This window comes from Macrobrachium nipponense, chromosome 5 (assembly GCF_015104395.2).
Source record: "Macrobrachium nipponense isolate FS-2020 chromosome 5, ASM1510439v2, whole genome shotgun sequence".
Classification (NCBI taxonomy): Eukaryota; Metazoa; Arthropoda; class Malacostraca; order Decapoda; family Palaemonidae; genus Macrobrachium; species Macrobrachium nipponense.
Window position 1 is genome coordinate 129918547 of NC_061107.1, and position 20256 is coordinate 129938802.

The following is a 20256-nucleotide window of genomic DNA, read 5'->3' on the forward strand; positions in this document are numbered from 1 at the left end:
TCCTCAATTGAATCATTCACTATCAAATTGAAGTGGGGAGGAGGGTGGGAATCATTCAGGTGTTCAGGTAAGTATTACAATATTAGTTTTATTATGAAAACTTCATATTGCAATACACTCCCTGAACACCTAAATTAGCCCGATTAACAACATTTACTCGGAGGCGGGATCAATCTCATTCAGCCCGACCTGTCCACGGAACATACGCAGGTAACTCACAAGCAACCTACCATGTATAAAAGCATGTATCCTCACCTAGTTATCTAACTCGGAGGTGAGGATGTTTGCAAAGAAAGTACTTCAACATCAGTGTTGAGTCTAAGGTACTGTCTAAGTCAGAAGTACCTCCCATGTGATAAGCTATACTTCTTATTCATGGAGGTAAAAACAAATCTCCTCACCTGGTTGTCCAGCTCAGTAGGTGAGGATGTTTGCAAAGGAAGTACTTCAACTTCAGTGTTGAGTCTAAGGTACTATCTGAGTCAGGAGTACCTCCCATGTGATAAGCTATACTTCCTATTCATGGAGGTAAAAACAAATCTCCTCACCTGGTTGTTCAGTTCAGTAGGTGAGGATGCTTGCAGAGGAAGTACCATACCGTCAGTGTCGAGTCCAAGGTATCGCCTTAGTCTGAAGAACCTCCCATGTAGTATTCTATACCTCTCATGTATGGAGGGGAAATGGTGAACCTCCCATGTGGCTATGTAGCCTCTCATGCATGGAGGGGAAGTTGAGTGTGCAGGACCTTCAGTTCTCTACTGCTCACTGATGTAGATGACTTGTGCTGAAGAAGTAGTAGTTATTCCAACGTGACCATCGGGATCTGCCTAACCTCAAGGGCCTAAGGGACAATACACTCAGTCTAAGCTTGACCAACAGAAACACTAGAGTTCATTAGACTGTCACTGCCTCCCTAAACTTCTAACACCATAAAGTTCATTTAGACTATCACTGCCTCCCTAAACTTCTAACACCCTGAAGTTCATTTAGACTATCACTGCCTCCCTAAACTTCTAACACACTAACTCTACCAAGCCAACTATAAAACTGAGTTACCGCAACGACAAGAAACCGAGAGTAACCTCTGAAGAAACTTAAATTCACTAAGGTACGGTGTTGTGAAAAACCACGACTCTCAAAGAACCACCTACACAATCGCCGACAGCGATACACTCCTCCGGAAGCCAAAGGGTAGCCCTCCACGATACTTGCGCCCTTGGATTGACTAAGAACCCCTTCTTATGAGTGTCCAGATAGCGCTGAGGCAATGATTTAACAATAGTCCCTCCTCTCCTTGACAAGAACATAGCATAACCCTCAGAAATGTTAGTCTGGTATGCAGACCCCCTCGAAAACAAAGTGAAGAGGTTATCAAACAGTCCAGGCTCAGAAAAACACCCATCAACTCTCACCACATCCACACAGAGTGGGACAAGGCCTCCCACTGGCTGTGAAAGGTGTCTTCCAAATACAAGCCTCGTGATCCGTAACCCCTATCACACGAATCAATGAAGGAACCTAATAGAGAAAAACCTCAACTGACTCGTAAACCGGAAGTCGGACTCCAGCAGTGGAGTTACCCGCTACCTCATACAGAAAAGTGATGCTAGCTTAAGTCCTTCCCCAAAAACTGCCCGACTCGCCGAAACCAGACTAGCCTACTTGATGTTTGAGAGACTGCTGGTTTGGTTGAGTTGTATCAAACATTACTTGCATTAACTGAGATTCCTCCGGAGCCTGGAATGCAGAAAGACAGAATGGACAAAGTCCACAATCCGTTATACTCGCTTCCTTCGCCGGAGAAACAAAAACCCAAAAACAACTAGCAAACGAATCTCTCTTCAAAGGTATCTGTTCTCTGTCAGACCTGTCCGGCCACACTGGAACAGGAAAAAGGAGAAAAGCCGAACCCCCAGAAGAGCAGCACCCAAGAACCCGGAACCTACTACGCCTGGGTGCTCGATACCAAACGACATACAAGATCCCATCATATCTGAGCCTACCGATCCGACTGCGCAACGATATACCAACAAGAAGATGATAAACTCCTGTGCAAATCGTACTCGACTGCTCAACCCACACTCCCCCCAGACATGATGATGTAACCCCTGCTGTCCGACCACTGTCCACCCCCTCACAAGAGCGAACAGTTCCGCAAAACCTGTAAGAGTTAGTCACTCGACTGCGCATACCCTCACTACCCAGTGACGATAACGTTACACCTGAGCCGAATATACCTTAGCGATGAACGCCCACCCATGCGAGTCACTCCCATACTGTTGCGCCAAACGTGTACCAACCAAAACGATGACCTAACCTTGAACCAGTCTCACTTGACTGCGAAACTCCGCACTCACCAGTGACTATGACACGAGACCGGGACGACTACAATAGGCGAGCAACACCCCTAAAGAGCGAAGAGGTCGCAAAACGCGATCCAACTAACCCCCATTACCAATGGCTAAACCTAGACTGGAGTCCGGAGCAATTGAGGGAAAGAAGTACTCCCAGTAGACACGGAATCAAGGTCGAACCCACCTTGAAAACCCCTCAAGATGGAACAGAAAAGCAGCAGGAAAAAGTTGAGAAAATAAGAAGGAGAGAGAGAAGTCACTACGAGTAACCACCGGAGCACCTAGCGCCGACATTGAGCATGTGGAGAACCAACTGTGCGGTACATAGTGCTTTAATAACAGGTTACTAACTGCGGAACCAATGGGAGCCGCAGAAGGAAATTACCAGCTACCCTAAGAAAGGGGGCAGAGGGCACAAAAGGTGCTAACTATGATGCAGACGAAATGCGAATGGCCGTAGCCCCCCAGCAATTACCGTGTTAAGCACGTTACGTCTCACACACCTAGAGTATATAAATGGGAACGAAGAAGGAAGATTACTAACAACCCTATGAAAGGAGTGGGTGGTGACAACCGGTATCGATACAGTCAACGATGGCGCAGATGAATCTCCAACTGCCGTAGCCTCCTCAAGAACTATGGAGGACACATTACGTCTCAAAACAAGTAAGGATGAAAATATGGAGTTGCGGATACCGCCTTGAAGCATCAACACCAGCAGCCTGAGAACTACAGGGCCCGTGAAAGGTGCTACAAAGGCAGCCCCTCCAAAATTATTTCCTTTAACCCCAGAGAGAGAGAGAGAGAGAGAGAGAGAGAGAGAGAGAGAGAGAGAGAGAGAGAGAGAGAGAGAGAGAAATCATCTCCAAATTTCAGGATGAAACAATGAAAACTCTGGCTCTGCTGTGATACTGGCAAATAAAAAAAAAAAAACAGGATGAGCGAGAAGACTCCAAAGTGACATCCGAAGAATGAGCAGCTAAAGAAGGTTGTGTAAACATTATAAGTTTTAATAGAAAAACTGGGCGAGAGAGAAAACTAGACCGACTCTGTTCCCCACGATAATCTGAGAAACATTAGAAAATCAGGAAAATTATTCAAGACGTGACCGTGAATACAGTCCGTATTGAAGCTACAGTAATTGACTTGCGTTAATTCGATTTTATGATGGGGTTAGTATTTAAAATCAGCACTACATTGCAAATCTTCTTATATCTCTCGCGCAGCTGGTGTAGGCAGCATCGTGCATCAGACAGCGAGATTGTTGGGTTTAAAAATAGAATTTAGGCCAAAGGCCAAGTATTGGGACCTATGAGGTCATTCAGCGCTGAAGGGAAATTGACAGAAAAGTATTTGAAAAGGTGCAACAGGAAGTAAAACCTCTCTGTTGCACAATGAGTCAAGTGTTAGGAGAGGGTGGAAAATAGGATGAAGAGAGAGAATATGAAATCAGGAAAGTGAGAGAGAGAGAGAGAGAGAGAGAGAGAGAGAGAGAGAGAGAGAGAGAGAGAGAGAGAGAGAGAGAGAATTACAATCGTCTAACATCTCCACCTCCGTAAATTTGCACCCTCTTCTAAGTTGAAAGGTATTATCTTAATGATAATATACTCGTATAACTGCGTACAACTATGAATAACCGAACGAGAACTTGTTGCTAATATGATCAAATCCTATAGCAACATCGCTTTATTGTATTGATCCGCGTGCGACAGTAATCGAATCCGATAGCAATATCCATTATTGTATTCATCCGCGTGCGACTGTAATTACTGTATTCATGTTATAAATGTAGCTGAAGCTGATAAGGCAAAATTACGTGCATCAGCAACCTTGATAGAAGTCCCAAGCTTCTGTATGAATTCTAACACAGCCGTGGTAAAAGAAAGTAATAGCATGAAAGAGCTCATTTACTGTTGTTTCACACCGACAAAGGATTAATAAAGTGTATAAAGTGTAAGGTTCGTAATACCTATGAAAAAGAGTGAAAACTAACGGAATCGCTAAATTTTACGCCATCTAACCCGAGGGAAAAACTAGCTTCCAATGAGACATATTAGTCAAATTTTGGCCTTAAATTACATCGTAAGACGAACAGTATGACTTCATTCCATAAGTTAAGTATCCAGATATTCATTAATATGCTAACTAGGAACAAAAACATTAGCCGAGACCAAGTGATATGGTTGAATCTGGAGCCAAGGAAACAGACTAGCCGACATCATTGTCTGTCTAAGCCACGCCTCCTTACAACAGTGCTGTTTGACGACAAGCTTGTGCAATTGTAATTTAATTGAAAAGTAATAAATCAATATTTAAGGTAATTAAATTAACTTTATTAGGCCTAATATTAATTTCAGTTGTCACTAATTTGATAATACGACTGGTAATTCTTTTGTAACTGTAATTGACATAAGCACAAAGTAATTACTGACGGCAATTAGTCTGTTAAACGTATGAAGACGTCATACAAACGAATTCCTTATATCTGACATCTGATTATATGCCACAAGATACCATTATTGACAATGTTAAATGTCAACATAGTTGAAAACACGTCTCCTTCAAGACGACAAACATGGCATAAGTGAGGGAGAGTTGTTACGTTAGTCACGCTAGCCAATCAGGACAGAATGAGGTGGATACGTCGATGCAAACCCGTATTCGCCATCAGCTGATTCCAGAGAATTAGTTGATATTAACAATTACCGTATCGTATAAGTAAAGGAAAGTAACCTTAAAGACGAAGGAGCAGTACTCAACCCTTCAGAACCCGACAGACCCGAAACCAGATCTGAACGACCAACCATGGCCTAAAAAGCTTCTGATGCAAGGAACTCGAAGCAGGAAAAAACCCAAAGAGGCTCTAAGGACACTGTCCCTCTATAAACTACTACTTATAATAGAAAACCGGCCCGAAGAAGCCTGCGCTTCTCTTCCTAAACACTATGTAGCCTATTATCCCTACTTGTCTGTATCTGACCTAAATTTTCATCATCCTGAGAACTTACACATCGAGGGAAGGGGAAATCTGCTGCCAACACTGCCTGCTCCGTGCCGGGGGGGCCGGCAGAACCTACCCACTCGGAGGCTTGCGGTTCTCCATTACCCCCAGCACCCGTTAGGGCTGGTTCTGGAACAGGCAGGGGGGCTGAAAAAGAACGATTAGAATCAACTAAACTAAATTATTCATCAGGCTAGAAATATGCTGAACATACTAGATGATAACCTGTCCACTAATTTCTTGAATAACTAACTAATGTTTCCTTGTCTCCTGACCAAGACAAACATCTCTGACTGGTATTGCACTGAACCTTCCTACACGAAATAACGAAAAGAACGTCGATCATGTGTGAAGGTACTCATCCTATGCTTGAAGGGCGTGCAAAGCCGATGGGCACCAACATATCCAGCAGTAGAAGGCTCGATCGTCGAACTGTAGATGAAGCAGAAGCAGAGGCGTTTGCAGACGGCGACAACGTTTATTTTCTAACTTATCCATAGTAAGTACAAAGTAGCTATCCAAAGTAAAATGGAAGAAAAATGTTAATCACAGTCCAAGGTCGTAATCTGTATCCAAAATACGAAAACTCTTTGAGTGGGGTCGGGCTAAATGACCAAAAGTTCGCCTGATGCGGGACCGATCCGCACAGCATGGCGAACAAGAAACAACTAAGGAGACAGGCCTCTGGTGGCTGGTATTTGCGGCAGCGTTGCCAACGGTAACACGTTAACTCATTTGACTAGATTTTACCTGCAGCGTTGGTAACACTGACAGTTAAAATTACCCACTTAGTGGGTAAATATGTGGGGATATAGTTCGAGCTGGTCAGTGACCAGGGCTAATTCAGGTGTTCAGAGAGTGTATTGCAATATGATATTTGCACAGGCACATTTGTACCTGAAAATATGGACGAGTAATAATGACTCGTTACAAACCATAGCCAGAGCATATGGGATCAGTGCCAAAGAGCAAACAACTCATAAGGTCTTAGGTCTAAATTGGGACAAAAAGAGAGATACCTTGACATTACATCCTACTAGGATAAATAAGTCCAGTCAGACTAAGAGAGAAGTGTTAAGAACTGTTGCACAAATTTACAATCAATTGGAAGTACTTCTACCTGCTACTACTGGGACAAGGATATACGTACATACTTGCAGAATTTGTAAGAAGCAATGGTTGGATTGGGATAATCAACTCCTGGATCCGTTACAGAAGCAATGGATCGAGTTATCCAAAGAATTAAGAGAAATGTCTTGAAATTTCTTTTCTTAGGAATACTAGCCTAGGGGAGGGGGACTCCTTAAACATATTCTGTGATGCCAGCAAGACAGCATTTGGTTGTGTAGCATATAGAGTTAAGATCGAAAACTCATTTGATGATGGCAAAGGCATGGCAAAGACAAGAGTAGGGCCCATTAAAGAGCTGACTGTTCCAAAACTTGAATTGATGCCATTGTTGCTGGAAGCAAGAATGGCCAAATTTATTAAAAAAAAAAAAAACTTCAAGAAGGACGAGTTTGTAAAACTGTTCATTTGGTCGCACAGTAAAGTCACCCTAAGTTAGCTAAAATGGAAAAATAGAGTACTACAAGATATAACCTGTGCCTACAAATGATTATCCCAGTGACTGGTTGATGTGGGAATGGGACAGAAATGATCTTGGATAGTTCTTTCTGGTGGGAGGGACCCCCTGGATTAAAAAAAATGGGTGAATCACTTGTACAGGGTAGGGAAGGTAGCATTTTGGTCAACACTTTAGGGGACAACCTAAATGGAATGGTGATACTCACTTGCTAAATTGGGAGATTCAGCAAGGTTATCAAGGTCTATAGGACAACAGCATGGATCCTACAAATTTTTTTATAATTTTAGGAGTTCAACCAACGTGAAATTAACTGGTGAATTGACCTTGGAAGAACTCCAGGAGGCAAAGAATAAGCCTATTGTCCTCATGCTGAAGGAATTTTTCCTAGAGGAATACAAGTTTGATGAAGGTGGTAAGAAAACCAAGACTAGCTATCGTACACCAATTAAATCTTTACCTGGACAACGGGATAATAAGGTCTATGGGTAGAATAGAACATGCACAGTTAACTGAAAGAGCTAAATTTCCAATCCTGCTGCAGAAGAGTTACTATGTTACTCAGGTCATTATTAAAGAACATGATGCTAACACTCATATGGGTGTAAACGCAACTGCGGCGAGTGTCAGGCAGGAGTTCTGGATCCCACAAATTAGACAGATCGTTAACTAAAAGTACATTACACCATTGTGTTATTTGTAGGAGAATGCAAGGAAGGCCACATAGGCCCAATGTGATTCTTCCATTACTCGACTTCAGGATGCAATGTAAGCAACTTTGTAATACTACAGGCATTGATTACACTGGCGCATTATGGGTTAAGGGAAATGGACAAAGCCCTAAGAAGGTTTATATAATTCTATTTACTTTTCCAATAACCAGAGGCATACATATAGAACTATTTGCTAACCAGTCCTGTGACTTGTTCCTCATGAGTTTTAAAAAATTCGGCAGCAGAAGAGGTTTCCCAGCACTCATGATGAGTGACAATGCCACCACGCTTGTAGTGGCATCTGAACACTTAGAACCATGTCGGAGAATCCCAGGGTAAAGGAACATCTGTTGGAGATACAGTGCAACTGGAAGTTCATACGACGAGAGCACCACGGTTTGGAGCTATATGGGAAAGGCTGATAGGACTTCTGAAGTCATGCCTAAAAAAGATCATAGGCCAGGCCTTACTCAGTTTTGAAGAACTAATCTGTGTATTAGTGGAACTGGAAGGAATCATTAATGATAGACCATTAAGTTACAGACCCGAGGACATTAATCATTTGAAAATTTTGACCCCTAACCATTTGATTCTTACAAGAAAACTCAAGTTCTTCCCAAGAAAAGTAGTAAATTGGGAAGAGATCCCTGGTGACCCCTTAACTATGGTCAGAGAGTTCACCGAGAAAAGATTCCAGTATGTGTCCAGGTTGTGCGACCTTTGGAAAAGATGGGAGAGGGAGTATTTGACAAAGCTAAGAAAGACCCATCAAGTAGCAACGATGCATAGCTCTTGGCCCAGGTTAGGGGAAGTAGTGCTCATTTATGAAGTTGGGCCAAGTGGTCGAGTTACATATGGGGCGAGACAAGGTCCCAAGAGTAGCTACTCTACGAATGGTTCATAGCCAGCTCATGCGACCTATAATTAAGTTATACCTACAATTAAGTTATACCACCAAAAAGTGGCAGGAGATAGAAAAGGTTGATCCTGTGAAAGTGGATAGTCAACCAAGCACAATGCCTGAGCAAGTCAGGAAGGCGTTCATAAAAACAGGACTATTGTAAATATTGTGGATATGAGTTTTTCTTGCTGGGGAGTACTATGTCGAAACTTCGACAAGAGATTGTACTTTGCCGCAAGTTGTAATGCATCTTTGCATATTTTTCCTCATTTACATAAGTGGAAATGTGTATTGTATGAAAGGAAGCTATTAGATATTATGTTCTGTTATTTAGTCAGGAAAATAATTGTGTTTGGTTGTTTCATGTATTAGTTCGTAAGTGTACATGTAATAACTTAATTACTGGCTGTTGGTCATTTTGTTGTTTGGGTAGTTGGCTGAAAGTTTGGCGTCGGCCAACAATGGTCAGTCAGGCAGTCTAGTAACGGCTTCGATTGAATTGAGTTGAGTCAAATTAGCCTAAATCAAGTGATCATATGGTCAAGATCCAGTCCAACGATCCCCGAGAAGTCATCGGGATCTCCGTACCGTAATCACTAAATTATTCTTATCTTAAAAGTTCATTTAGGGATACGTACTCATTTTTAGGATACGCATATCTAATGTTAGGGAGGTGTTTCCTATACAGTAATGTTCTTTGGATGAGAATAGTGAAAGGGAGACCGTGCTAACGGGGAATCTCAGACCATCTAGGCTAGTAATAGTGAATCCATCATCCATGATAATGAATCCATTATTCACAATTACAGTAAGTTGTATAATTTATAGATTCATTAATATACACACAACACAAGGTCACATCTTGAATGTCAATTAAAATGAGGACAGGCAGTCCCCAGTTATCAGCAGACTCAGTTAATGGTGATCTGGTTGTATGGCCCTTGAAAAAAATGGCGTTATATGGCACCATAACACACCGAGTTCCGGCTATTGGCATTATGAGGTGCCAATAAAGGCAGTCCCTGGGTTACGACGGGCTCGACTTATGACATTCCGAGGTTAAGGCGCTTTTCAATTATATTCATCAGAAAATATTTCCAGGGTTACGACACCTACAACCCTCATCTGGCAGAAGAAATATATCACCAAAAATGCAAAATAATCAATATTTGAGGGCCTTTTTTGGATGCAAAATGCAATACGAACGCCATTTACATAGTTCTGAATGCACCCAAAGCATTAAAAGGAAGGTTTTCTTAGGATTTTTGGTGATGTTCTGGGGACTGCCTGTAATAGTTATGACGCCATAATAGACCTAAAGGAGGCGGCATTAACCGAATATCGGTGCCATAAGCCCCATAAATCACCAAGTTTCAGTTAATGGCAGCTATAACTATTATCAGAACCTTATGCGCCGATAACCGAAACTCAGCCCTTATGGCACCATAAATCACTGATTTTATGGCACTAGACAACCGCCATGAAACAGGATCGCCACAAACCGAGACCACCGATAACTGGAACTGCCTGTATAGGAATTTAGGTGGCATAGTGTAGAACTCAGGCTACGATTTGGTTATTTGTTTCCATTCACTTTAGGCTAGGCGATCCCTTGTGATTTTAAATGCTATATACTTATTAATATGTGAGTAATAATAAAAAGGGTGGCAGATTGGATTGAGGTCTGGTCTCCTGCCAACACCCCCCCCCCCCCCCCCCCCCCCCTCCACTTACCTTCAGACTTACATCTTGTTCGGGTTGCCCCAGGTCCCTCAGTGTGAGGCACCTCTAATGTCTACCAGAGAGTTGCTAGTACATCTTCCGGTATATTTTGCATCTTCCAATCTTGGATGGTCTGGGATGCAGTTTAGATATTTGTCGAGCTTATTCTTAAACACATCTACGCTCACTCCTGATATATTCCTCAGATGAGCTGGCAACGCATTGAATAGACGCTGCATTATCGATGCTGGTGCGTAGTGGATTAATGTCCTGTGTGCTTTCCTTATTTTTCCTGGTATAGTTTTGGGCACTATTAATCTACCTCTGCTTGCTCTTTCTGATATTTTTAGTTCCATGATATTTTCTGCTATTCCTTCTATCTGTTTCCATGCCTGAATTATCATGTAGCGTTCTCTTCTCCTTTCTAGACTATATAATTTTAAGAATTGTAGTCTTTCCCAGTAGTCTAGGTCCTTAACTTCTTCTATTCTAGCTGTAAAGGACCTTTGTACACTATCTATTTGTGCAATATCCTTTTGATAGTGTGGGTACCATATCATATTGCAATATTCTTTTGTAGTGTGGGTACCGATATCAATTGCCAATAATTCAAGTGGCTACGAACATATGTTTTATAAAGCATATCATGTGTTCAGCTTTTCTTGTTTTGAAGTGCCGTAACAACATTCCCATTTTTGCTTTACATTTTGCCAACAGAGTTGCTATTTGATCATTGCATAACATGTTCCTATTCATCATCACACCAAGGTCTTTAACTGCTTCCTTATTTGTGATGGTCTCATTATTAGGTCCCTTATATGCATATAGCTTTCTTTCTCTGTCTCCATAATTTATTGATTCAAATTTATCAGAGTTAAATACCATCCTATTTACCTCTGCCCAATCATATACTTTGTTAAGGTCTCTTTGTAGAGCGTTCCTATCTTCATCACAAGTAATTTCTCTACTTATTCTTGTGTCATCTGCGAAACTACTCACTACCGAATCCTTAACATTATTGTCTATGTCTCAATCATAATAACAAACAGTATTGCAGCTAACACCGTACCTTGCGGCACACCGGATATTACCTTGGCTTCATCCGATTTCTCGTCGTTTGCAATAACTATCTGTTTTCTGTTGTGTAAAAATTCTTTTAACCATCTTCCTACTTTATCCACGATATTGTGTTTTCTAATTTTCTTCGCTAATATATTATGGTCTACTTTATCAAAAGCTTTTGCAAAGTCTAAATAAACCACATCTGTTTCATTTCCGCTTTTCATATTTTTGAATATGTTTTCACGGTGGACTAACAGTTGGGTTTGTGTACTTTTTCCGGGTACGAAACCATGTTGTCCTTTATTAAACAAATTATTTTTTATTAAATGTTTCATAATATTTTTCTTCATTACCCTTTCATACACTTTCATAATATGTGATGTTAGACTCACAGGCCTATAATTACTTGCCTCTAGTCTTGATCCACTTTTGAAAGTAGGGGTAATATATGCTAATTTGTGCTCATCATATATCTTGCCTGTATCTACACTTTGTCTTAATAATATTGCAAGTGGCTTTGCGATAGAATGAACTACTTTCTTTAACAAAATAGCAGGAATTCCATCAGGCCCTGCAGCAGCTCCATTTTTAATTTCATTAATAGCCTGCACAATATCAGCTTCATTAATATCTATGTCAGCTAAATATTCACTATTTTCATCCCTTACTTCTATATCATTATCTTCATTATCTATTCTAGGGGTGAATTCTCTCTTATATCTTTCTGCCAGTATGTTGCAAATTTCCTTTTTTTCATTCGTTAATCTCCCTTCAATTCTCAGAGGGCCTATTTCTATTCTTCTTTTATTCATCTTCTTCGCATATGAGTATAATAGTTTGGGGTTTTGCTTGATATTTAATAGGGTTTTTTCTTCCAAGTCCCGTTTTTCATTTTCTTTTGATTGTATAATCTTTTGTTCTGCATTTTCTATCTTACTTTTTAGTGTTCTGATAACTTTTCACCATGCATTTTTTTTCTTTTGCAAGACCTTTTTTCCACTTTCTGATTTTCTGGAACAAGATCCTTCTGTCTCTTGGTATGCATGAATGATGTTTACTTTTCTTCTTCGGTATATATTTTTCCACTATTATCTCCAATATTTTATATAATATCTCCGTATTTACCCTTATGTCATCACTTACGAAAATGTTATCCCAATCTTTGTTTAATTCTTCATTAATTTCTGACCATTTTATATTTTTACTGTAGAAGTTGTATTTTCCATATCCTTCCCACTTTTTCATTTCTTGCTTATCTCTATTTTCACTTGCTTCTTTGGAATGAACTGTTAATTCTATGACATTATGGTCTGAAATACTCGCATTATAAACTATTATTTCTTTAACATAATTCATCTCGTTCACAAATACTAGGTCTAAAGTATTTTCCTTTCTTGTTGGCAGGTGATTTATTTGTTGAATGAAATTGTTCTATTCTATCGATATCTTAATAGCTTTTCAAATTGCCTCTTATCTTCTGCACTACTATTACTCTCTTTTTTATATGTATAAGTACACCACAATCTCCTATTCGTTCTTTCCATTCTAACGAAAGGAAAGTTGAAGTCACCAGATAGGAGAATAGTCCAGTCCTTGTGATTTCTACATATATCATCCAATTTTTCAATTATTAAGTCAAACTCTTTAGTATTAGGAGGTCTATATATTACTATGTTCATCAATTTTTCAGATTCAAATTCTACCGCTATTAGTTCACATTCTGAGTTACTATATTTCTCATATATTTTTCCTTGTTTTTTGTCTTTCCCATATATTGCGGTTCCCCCTTGATTCCTATTTTTTCTATCTGATCTATAAGTTGGAACCCTTTATTTGATCATCATTCCCAGTCTCTTGGGAATACCAGGTTTCACTTATATTCATTATATCTATTTTTTCTTTTCAGTTTTGGGTTAGTTCTTCTAAGTATTCTATTTTTCTTTTTGAGTTACTCGTAACTAAACCCTGCGCATTCATCACTATGATGGTTTGCGTGTTTTCTCCTTCATTTAATACTGATAGTAATAAGGATTTTCCATGTCTCTTTTCCTGTTCTGGTATGTTGTTCTTTTTTTCATTTCCAGAAATTCTGACATTAAAAAATCCAACTTTTCCATAATATTTGATCTTCCTTCATCATAATTATTAATTTTGTGTCTGAATCTGCAATTTTCTCCGTTTCTGCAATAAAGGCGGTGGCCGCAAAGCAAAGAAAGATTTGGTGCTGGTAGTAGAAGTCTCCTTTGGGGTTCATAGATTGGAGTAGCAAACCCCACCAGCCTCCCTTGTACCTCCAGTGTGTCTTCTCTCAGGTGAGAGGAAGCGAGACAATGACCTTCGTCTAGGAGAACTGGTGGGACAGACAGCCACCTCTTCAGGCACTACACTAACACTTTTCACTGCACTGTCACTTGCCATCTTATCAACGAAAGCTCTAAATGATAAACCTAATTCCATGATAGAATTAGCTAAAAAATCATAGTTCTTGTCGAGCCTAGATTTGAGGCTGGCAATGGCATTAGGATTGTAGGCAGGGAACCTGGTGAAGGAGTAGGTGGTCGATATGAAGGAGGGTTAAGAATGGGGAAACAGGAGCAGCAGGAGGGGGAAGAAATAGTGCTATCCTCGACCTCTGCAGGTAAGGGAAAAGCATCTAGGCTAGATTTACTCGGCTCTAAGAGCCGCTTTCCTCTTCCTTTTCTTCTCCAATTTCTTCAAATGAGACTTGAAAACCTTCCAATGATGTTCATCCCACCCTTGACTTCTGAGCATGTAAGAACTTTGGAACACTCTTGCCCTCTACACTTAAGACATTTTGTATGAGTATCGTAAGTCAGTTTAAACAATCTAGTCCTACATCCTTCAGTGCAGTACCAATCCCAGAAGAGCTGGAATCTAACATGGTAAAGCAATAAAGCTAATCTAAGCTAAGAGGCTAATTAGCAAGAAAAACACCATTTCAGATTAAATACTTCACCAAAATTACTGGAAAAAGATCCAAAAAATGAAACAAGGACTGCACACAAACTATTGATGTTAACTGGGACCAGGCAGAAAACGACTTGGAAGGCTCTGTTTTCTTTGTACCTAACGATTCCGAAAGGTGATGAATCCTGTTCACCTACACTAGCGATGGCAGCGCCACCACAATATTTGAATTTTGGGCTGCCGTACTTTCACTTACATGTACTCTGGCAAAAATAATGACTGCCTTTATAGTTTTCTCTTATACATATATTATAGAAGGTTAGGTTAGATGCAGGAGGCATTCATGAAATCTGTCCATTCGGGGTTAGCTAGATTAGTAACCTTCAAGAGTAAACAGGCTTCTGATCATATTTAAGCATTATCACTTCATTTTAATAAATGTACATGCCCTGTTACTCTAAAGGTAGATGAAAAAAGTACAAAGAAATTTTACATAACTTTCTCCCTCTGCTCAGTAGCCTGTGCAAACTACATATCGAGTTCTATATAGCATCTATAAATTATATGGTGTCACTTTATCCAGAACTCGACTTTATGTGGAGGGCCCCATGCACCACAATACAGTACTATGTATATCCAAAATACATATACAACTCATAAAACTTAAAAACTACGCTCAGATTGTTGACAGTGCTGCATGGGCAGAAAAAACTTGGTAATGAGCTTACAATCATAAGCAGGCTGATATGGAGATGAAGGGGCTTCAATCTCAACAACTTATGGTGCTGATCTTCTGCAAGATCTAAAAGCACATAATCCAACACAACATAATTTTTGCTGAATATAAGACCCCTTTGGAACTTAGGGCACAAAATATTGTATTCCATACTAAGAGAAAAAAACAGAACATGAAAGCTTATAACTGAAAATTTATGAAACACCATCACCTGTTTACACATGTAAAGCATTAGAAGCTATTTTGCGATCAAATCAAAATAATTTCTGCCATTTCTTTAACCTTGGTATCCATGAATAAAAATACCACCCTACCTTGAAGTGCACCAAATATCATCTAAATTGAAAATGACTAGAGCATAACCTACTATTGTTAAATAATCACTTTAGTTATGATTCTGAAATTTTTTGCTCTTTTTACACAAAAAACAGCCAAAAGCAATAGCAGAAATCTTCAAAGTTGGACAGAACAAACCAATCACAAAAAAACAATAGTATTAGAGTTCGTCAAAATGCACTGTTAACCAAAGGGATAGGAATAAAACAATCAACTACTAAGTACACAAAGCTGGTTACATGCATAGGGGGAAAGAAAAGCACAGCATAAAATAAATCATACCTGCTAAAATAAGCACTACAGATACCAAATAAATGACCCTGACCCTGAGTTGCTCTTTCTAAACAAAGTCTATCTTGCTGTGAGAAGATGAATGACTACAATTCTGCAATACCATATCCTCTACACCTTCCCGCCGATGCTTAGGTGGACGGCGCCCATCAGAAAACAGATCCGAGGTATACACAGACTAGAAGGTTGTATGAGATACAAGCACGCACAAAATTCTAATGTAAGTGATCAGGGTCAATGTCAACATTTCCTATGTTAGCAAAACTCAAAACTCAAATATTACAAACTATATTAGTAAACAATACAGGATTTCAAATTATAACAATAAAAAATAAAACCAAACCAATTCAGCAATAAAATTCATTCTTTTATCAACAAATATCAAAATATTTATCATGTTGCTTATGTAAAATGAAATAAAAAATAAAAATAAAAGTACACTTACAATGAGAATAGCCACAATAGTCCCGATAATAAAACCAGAAAGAACATCTGACCAGTGGTGTTTGTAGTCAGATATACGAGAAACACTTGTGTAGAATGTCAGCATAAGACAGACAAACTGCAAGAAGGGTCGAAGTAACTCAGGACCCTTAAACTTGAATCGAACTTGTAGATATATCTGAAATGAAAATGTTGTAAGGAAAGGGAAAAATCATTTAAATGGCATTTAAAAGATAGATAAAATATCTCTTGATTTTAGAGGAACACATGATATGTTTTTGCATGCTTTGAGTAAATCTCACTTATTTATAAAATACACCTCTAAAGACAGTGCCACGCAAATACATTTCTAGCATATTTCACTATATACAGGCTTTCTAGCAGCCCTTGGAAAAAAAGTAGGAGCTATAATCTTAAAGTAGTAGGAGAAGCCACATGGATTTAATGAGATGCAGGCGGCCCGCGGTTAACGGCACAATCTCTCAACAGCGAATCGGTTTTACGGCTGTCGTCAAAAATTTTAATTTAAAAAATAAGGCATTTTAAAGGTACGCATTTATACGGTACAATTTTCTGTTAACAGCGCCGCTAGCGCCGTTGTCTAACGAGTTCATACATTTGTAGAAATGCCGTTCAGACCAAAAGGTTATGCAAATTATATTAACAAATTTTAAGGACAGTTATTACGTAGGTATTAGGGTAAACTATATACGCCTCTGATGGTGTTATATGCCAAAAATATCGAGTTACATAAGTGCAAATTTAGCTATGGATGTGTCGATTTATAAATGTTCATGCTTTTGTTTAAAATGTGTATGAAAATGTATTATGCGAAAGGTATTTTTATTTCTGCACAGAAATATGATACAAAGGCAGCTTTTGAAACTGCCCTTCACGTTATCAAATACGATGTTTTTTCATGTTCTTTCTTGTGAGCCGCCGCCTGCCGCTCTTTCAAAAATATCTATTTAAAAAAGTGCAAATTAGCGATCGATGTATCTAATTTATAAATGTTTATGCTTTTATGTTTGAAATGCGTATGAAAATATATTACGAATAGGGTATTTTTATTTATGTACAGAAATATGATAAAAAGGCAGCTTTTGAAACTGCCCTTCAAGTTATCGACTACGATGTTTTTTCATGTTTGTTCTTGTATGCCGCCGTCTGCCGCTCTTCCAAAAAGAGTGCAAATTTAGCGATCGATGTGTCGATTTTTAAAATGTTTATGCTTTTATGTTTAAAATGCGTATGAAAATACATTACTTAAAGGTATTTTCATTTTTATACATAAATAAGATGCAAATTAAGGCAGCCTTTGTAAGTATGCTCCACGTTGTAAGGGGATGTTTTTTCATGCTCGTTCTTGTCCGCCACTGTTCCGAAAAATGCATGGTGTTATTTATTAATTATGCATCTTTCCATAAATCCTTTAAAAAGGTATACATTATTTCACTGTATCCAAGAATATTGTATGTATTTTCATATTATTTTATTATAAAATACTACGGCATATTTAAGCCAGTATTCCGCGGAGCGGCCAGTCTTGTGGTTTGAAATCAGCTGATGAATACTAGACTGAGTTTGTTTCACCATAACGCAATTCTGAGCAAATTCTCTTGCTTCTAGTTAGTAAATACAAATATCTAGATACTTGACTTATATAAGACAAGGTTATTTTTCCTTATACAACGTGTTTTTAGGTAGAAATATTTATTGAATATGTCTCGTTGTGAATGTGAACTAATTTTTTTTTTTGTTAACAGATTACGTTGGCGGCATGTTTATTGCGTAAAAAATTATGTGATTCCATTCGCAATAATCCTTTATATCATCGTAATACGAACTTTACGTTATTTATCTCCTATCGGCGTGAAACCAACAGTAAAATGTGTTCTTTCAAGCACAGTACTTTTGATTAAAATGATATTATCCCAATTTTATCTATGGTTGTGTTTGATGGCATATGTTTACTGCAGTTTTATCCTTGTTGCCGATGTACGATAATAGTCATTAGCAGCTTGAACAGTTTTCTCAGCTTCAGTTATAACTAGGTTTAATTTTAAAAGTATATTTCCCGATTGATCTTTGATCTATATTGATCTTTGATCTATAGCGAATAAAGTTATTACATTAAGATATCTCAGTTCTATTCTATACATAACGCCATTTATAACAACTACGGTAATAGTGTACTGTAGTACGATGATTGAAATACAAGCCAAACGGATGTTATCCAGTTCGGTTGTACTTAGAAAAAAAAAAAAAATAGTTTCTCGTTCGGTTGTTCATGGCTGTACACATTCACGCAACGAGTATAACGTTAAAACCATACTTTCATCATTCTCTTTTGCTGTTATTGAACTTATATAACTAGAAGATGGACAAAGTTAGGCCATTGTAATTTGATCTCTCATAAAATCGGACTATCGTAAGACTAATGATCGTAATTTGAACACTACAGCTACCTGTACACTGTATTATATCTTTACATACTCTAGACACCCAAAGGATTAAAGCTAGGCTTTTTTCACTTTACAGTATTTACAATGCTATAATGTACTGTACAGTAAATTCTATAGTACTATACTGCATAAATATAATTTTAATTATTGCGCCATTGTGGCATTACGGTGCCTTTGACTGGTCTAGAGTTTCGAAAGAAGGTGTGTGGTGGCCGTAGGCTTTAAAATCGCTTAGCACTGAAAATCACTTAGCGTCTGCGGTCAGGAACAGAACCCCTGCCGCTAACCGAGGGCCGTCTGCATTTCAAATGCAACATTTCAAGCATTTAAATGCATACATGTAGTAACATTTAAAATGCATTATCAAAGAATAATCAATCAGTACAAGTAAGCAGGTGTTACTTGCTCCATTATATTAAAAGATTTTTTTTTTGAATGGGGGAAACCCCACCAAGGCCCATCCCTGACCAAACTAGTAACAAGAGGAGTTTTCTGGTTTTTTCTATTTTACAATTAATTATGAAACCAAAGTTACTAGGCCCTTGCATTTGGTTTTGCTCATTTTTATTAATTTAATTGATTTAATTAATCATAAAAAACAGTTATAAGTGTTTTTTGAGGGGTTCCAATATATTGAGGATATTCGGTATTCGAGGGTGGTTAAGGTACCTAACCCTTCTGAATATGGGGTGTCCACTGTACATATATATGTCTTATGCCTTTTTCACCAGAGGGGTATAACCTACTGGCATCTTAGCATATCTTCAAATTGAGCAATTCATGGTTTGCCAATAATAAGCAGTTTGGTGCAAAATCTGACAGCAAGTTATTAAAAATTACAGAAAACATTCCTTTGGGACATGGTGTTAAGGCTGACACATCATTTTCTGAGGGAGACTAATAGTACAGTATTATTTTTTAATCCATAAACTAGAGGTTAATTACAAGAGTTCAAAACAATAACAACAGACCATAGACACCACCCTACTTACAAACATTCAACTTACAAAGAAACAGGATTGCAAATTAAAATAGTGTTCAGAGTGCTCCCCTTTGCCACCCCTAAGTTCAAACTTTCTTCTGCACACATACGTATTCTATAAAAACAGTGCTGTATGTACAGTGAATTGTGTTTTAGGATGAAAAATGTACAGCACTGTACTGACTTTATGTCATACTGTACTTAAATAGACATTATGAGTACTACAGTAACCCACCTTACGAACAATTCAACAGCCATCTCAAACATAACTCATTTGTATGTAGTGTGCTGTCTGTACATGTATTTGCTAAATGATTTATGCTACGAACTTTAGGAAACATTCTCAATCAATACTGTATGTATATAAATCGTGAATATACTTTAAGAAGTCTGAAAAAATTAAAGTAATGGATAATGAGATATGTCATTTCACGTTAATATTACAATTCACATTATGTTCATCATAACTAACTATAGATAATCTACACACTTGTATTAGTTATAATTTTTTATGGCTCATTCTTGGAACTGGCAAATTTGCTAACCTCTTTCATACAGTTTTCTTTGACAAACCTAAAGCTTTTCCTACTGTATGAGGTTGAGTACTGCACAGTGATTTTAGGTCATTTTTCTGTTATGTGTACAGTTGGCCCCCAGTATTCGCATTCTCCGGATTTGCGGACTCACTGATTTGCGGATTTCTCTCTGGACCATATCTACCCATTATTTGCGGGAA

At 38.5% G+C, this 20256-nt stretch overlaps 1 protein-coding gene across 4 annotated transcripts in view; it reads right to left on the bottom strand.

The window, feature by feature from the left end:
- Nucleotides 1-20256, bottom strand: part of LOC135215648 (phospholipid phosphatase 1-like) — a 283884-nt gene that overhangs the window by 11548 nt on the left and 252080 nt on the right. For 2 of the 4 annotated variants that reach the window (XM_064250569.1, XM_064250570.1), the window contains exon 5: nucleotides 16075-16251. In XM_064250569.1, the coding sequence (XP_064106639.1) occupies nucleotides 16075-16251 (177 nt within the window). Of the gene's footprint in view, nucleotides 1-15620; nucleotides 15808-16074; nucleotides 16252-20256 lie in introns of all 4 variants that reach the window. The other 2 variants (XR_010314746.1, XM_064250571.1) reach the window with 2 other exon arrangements.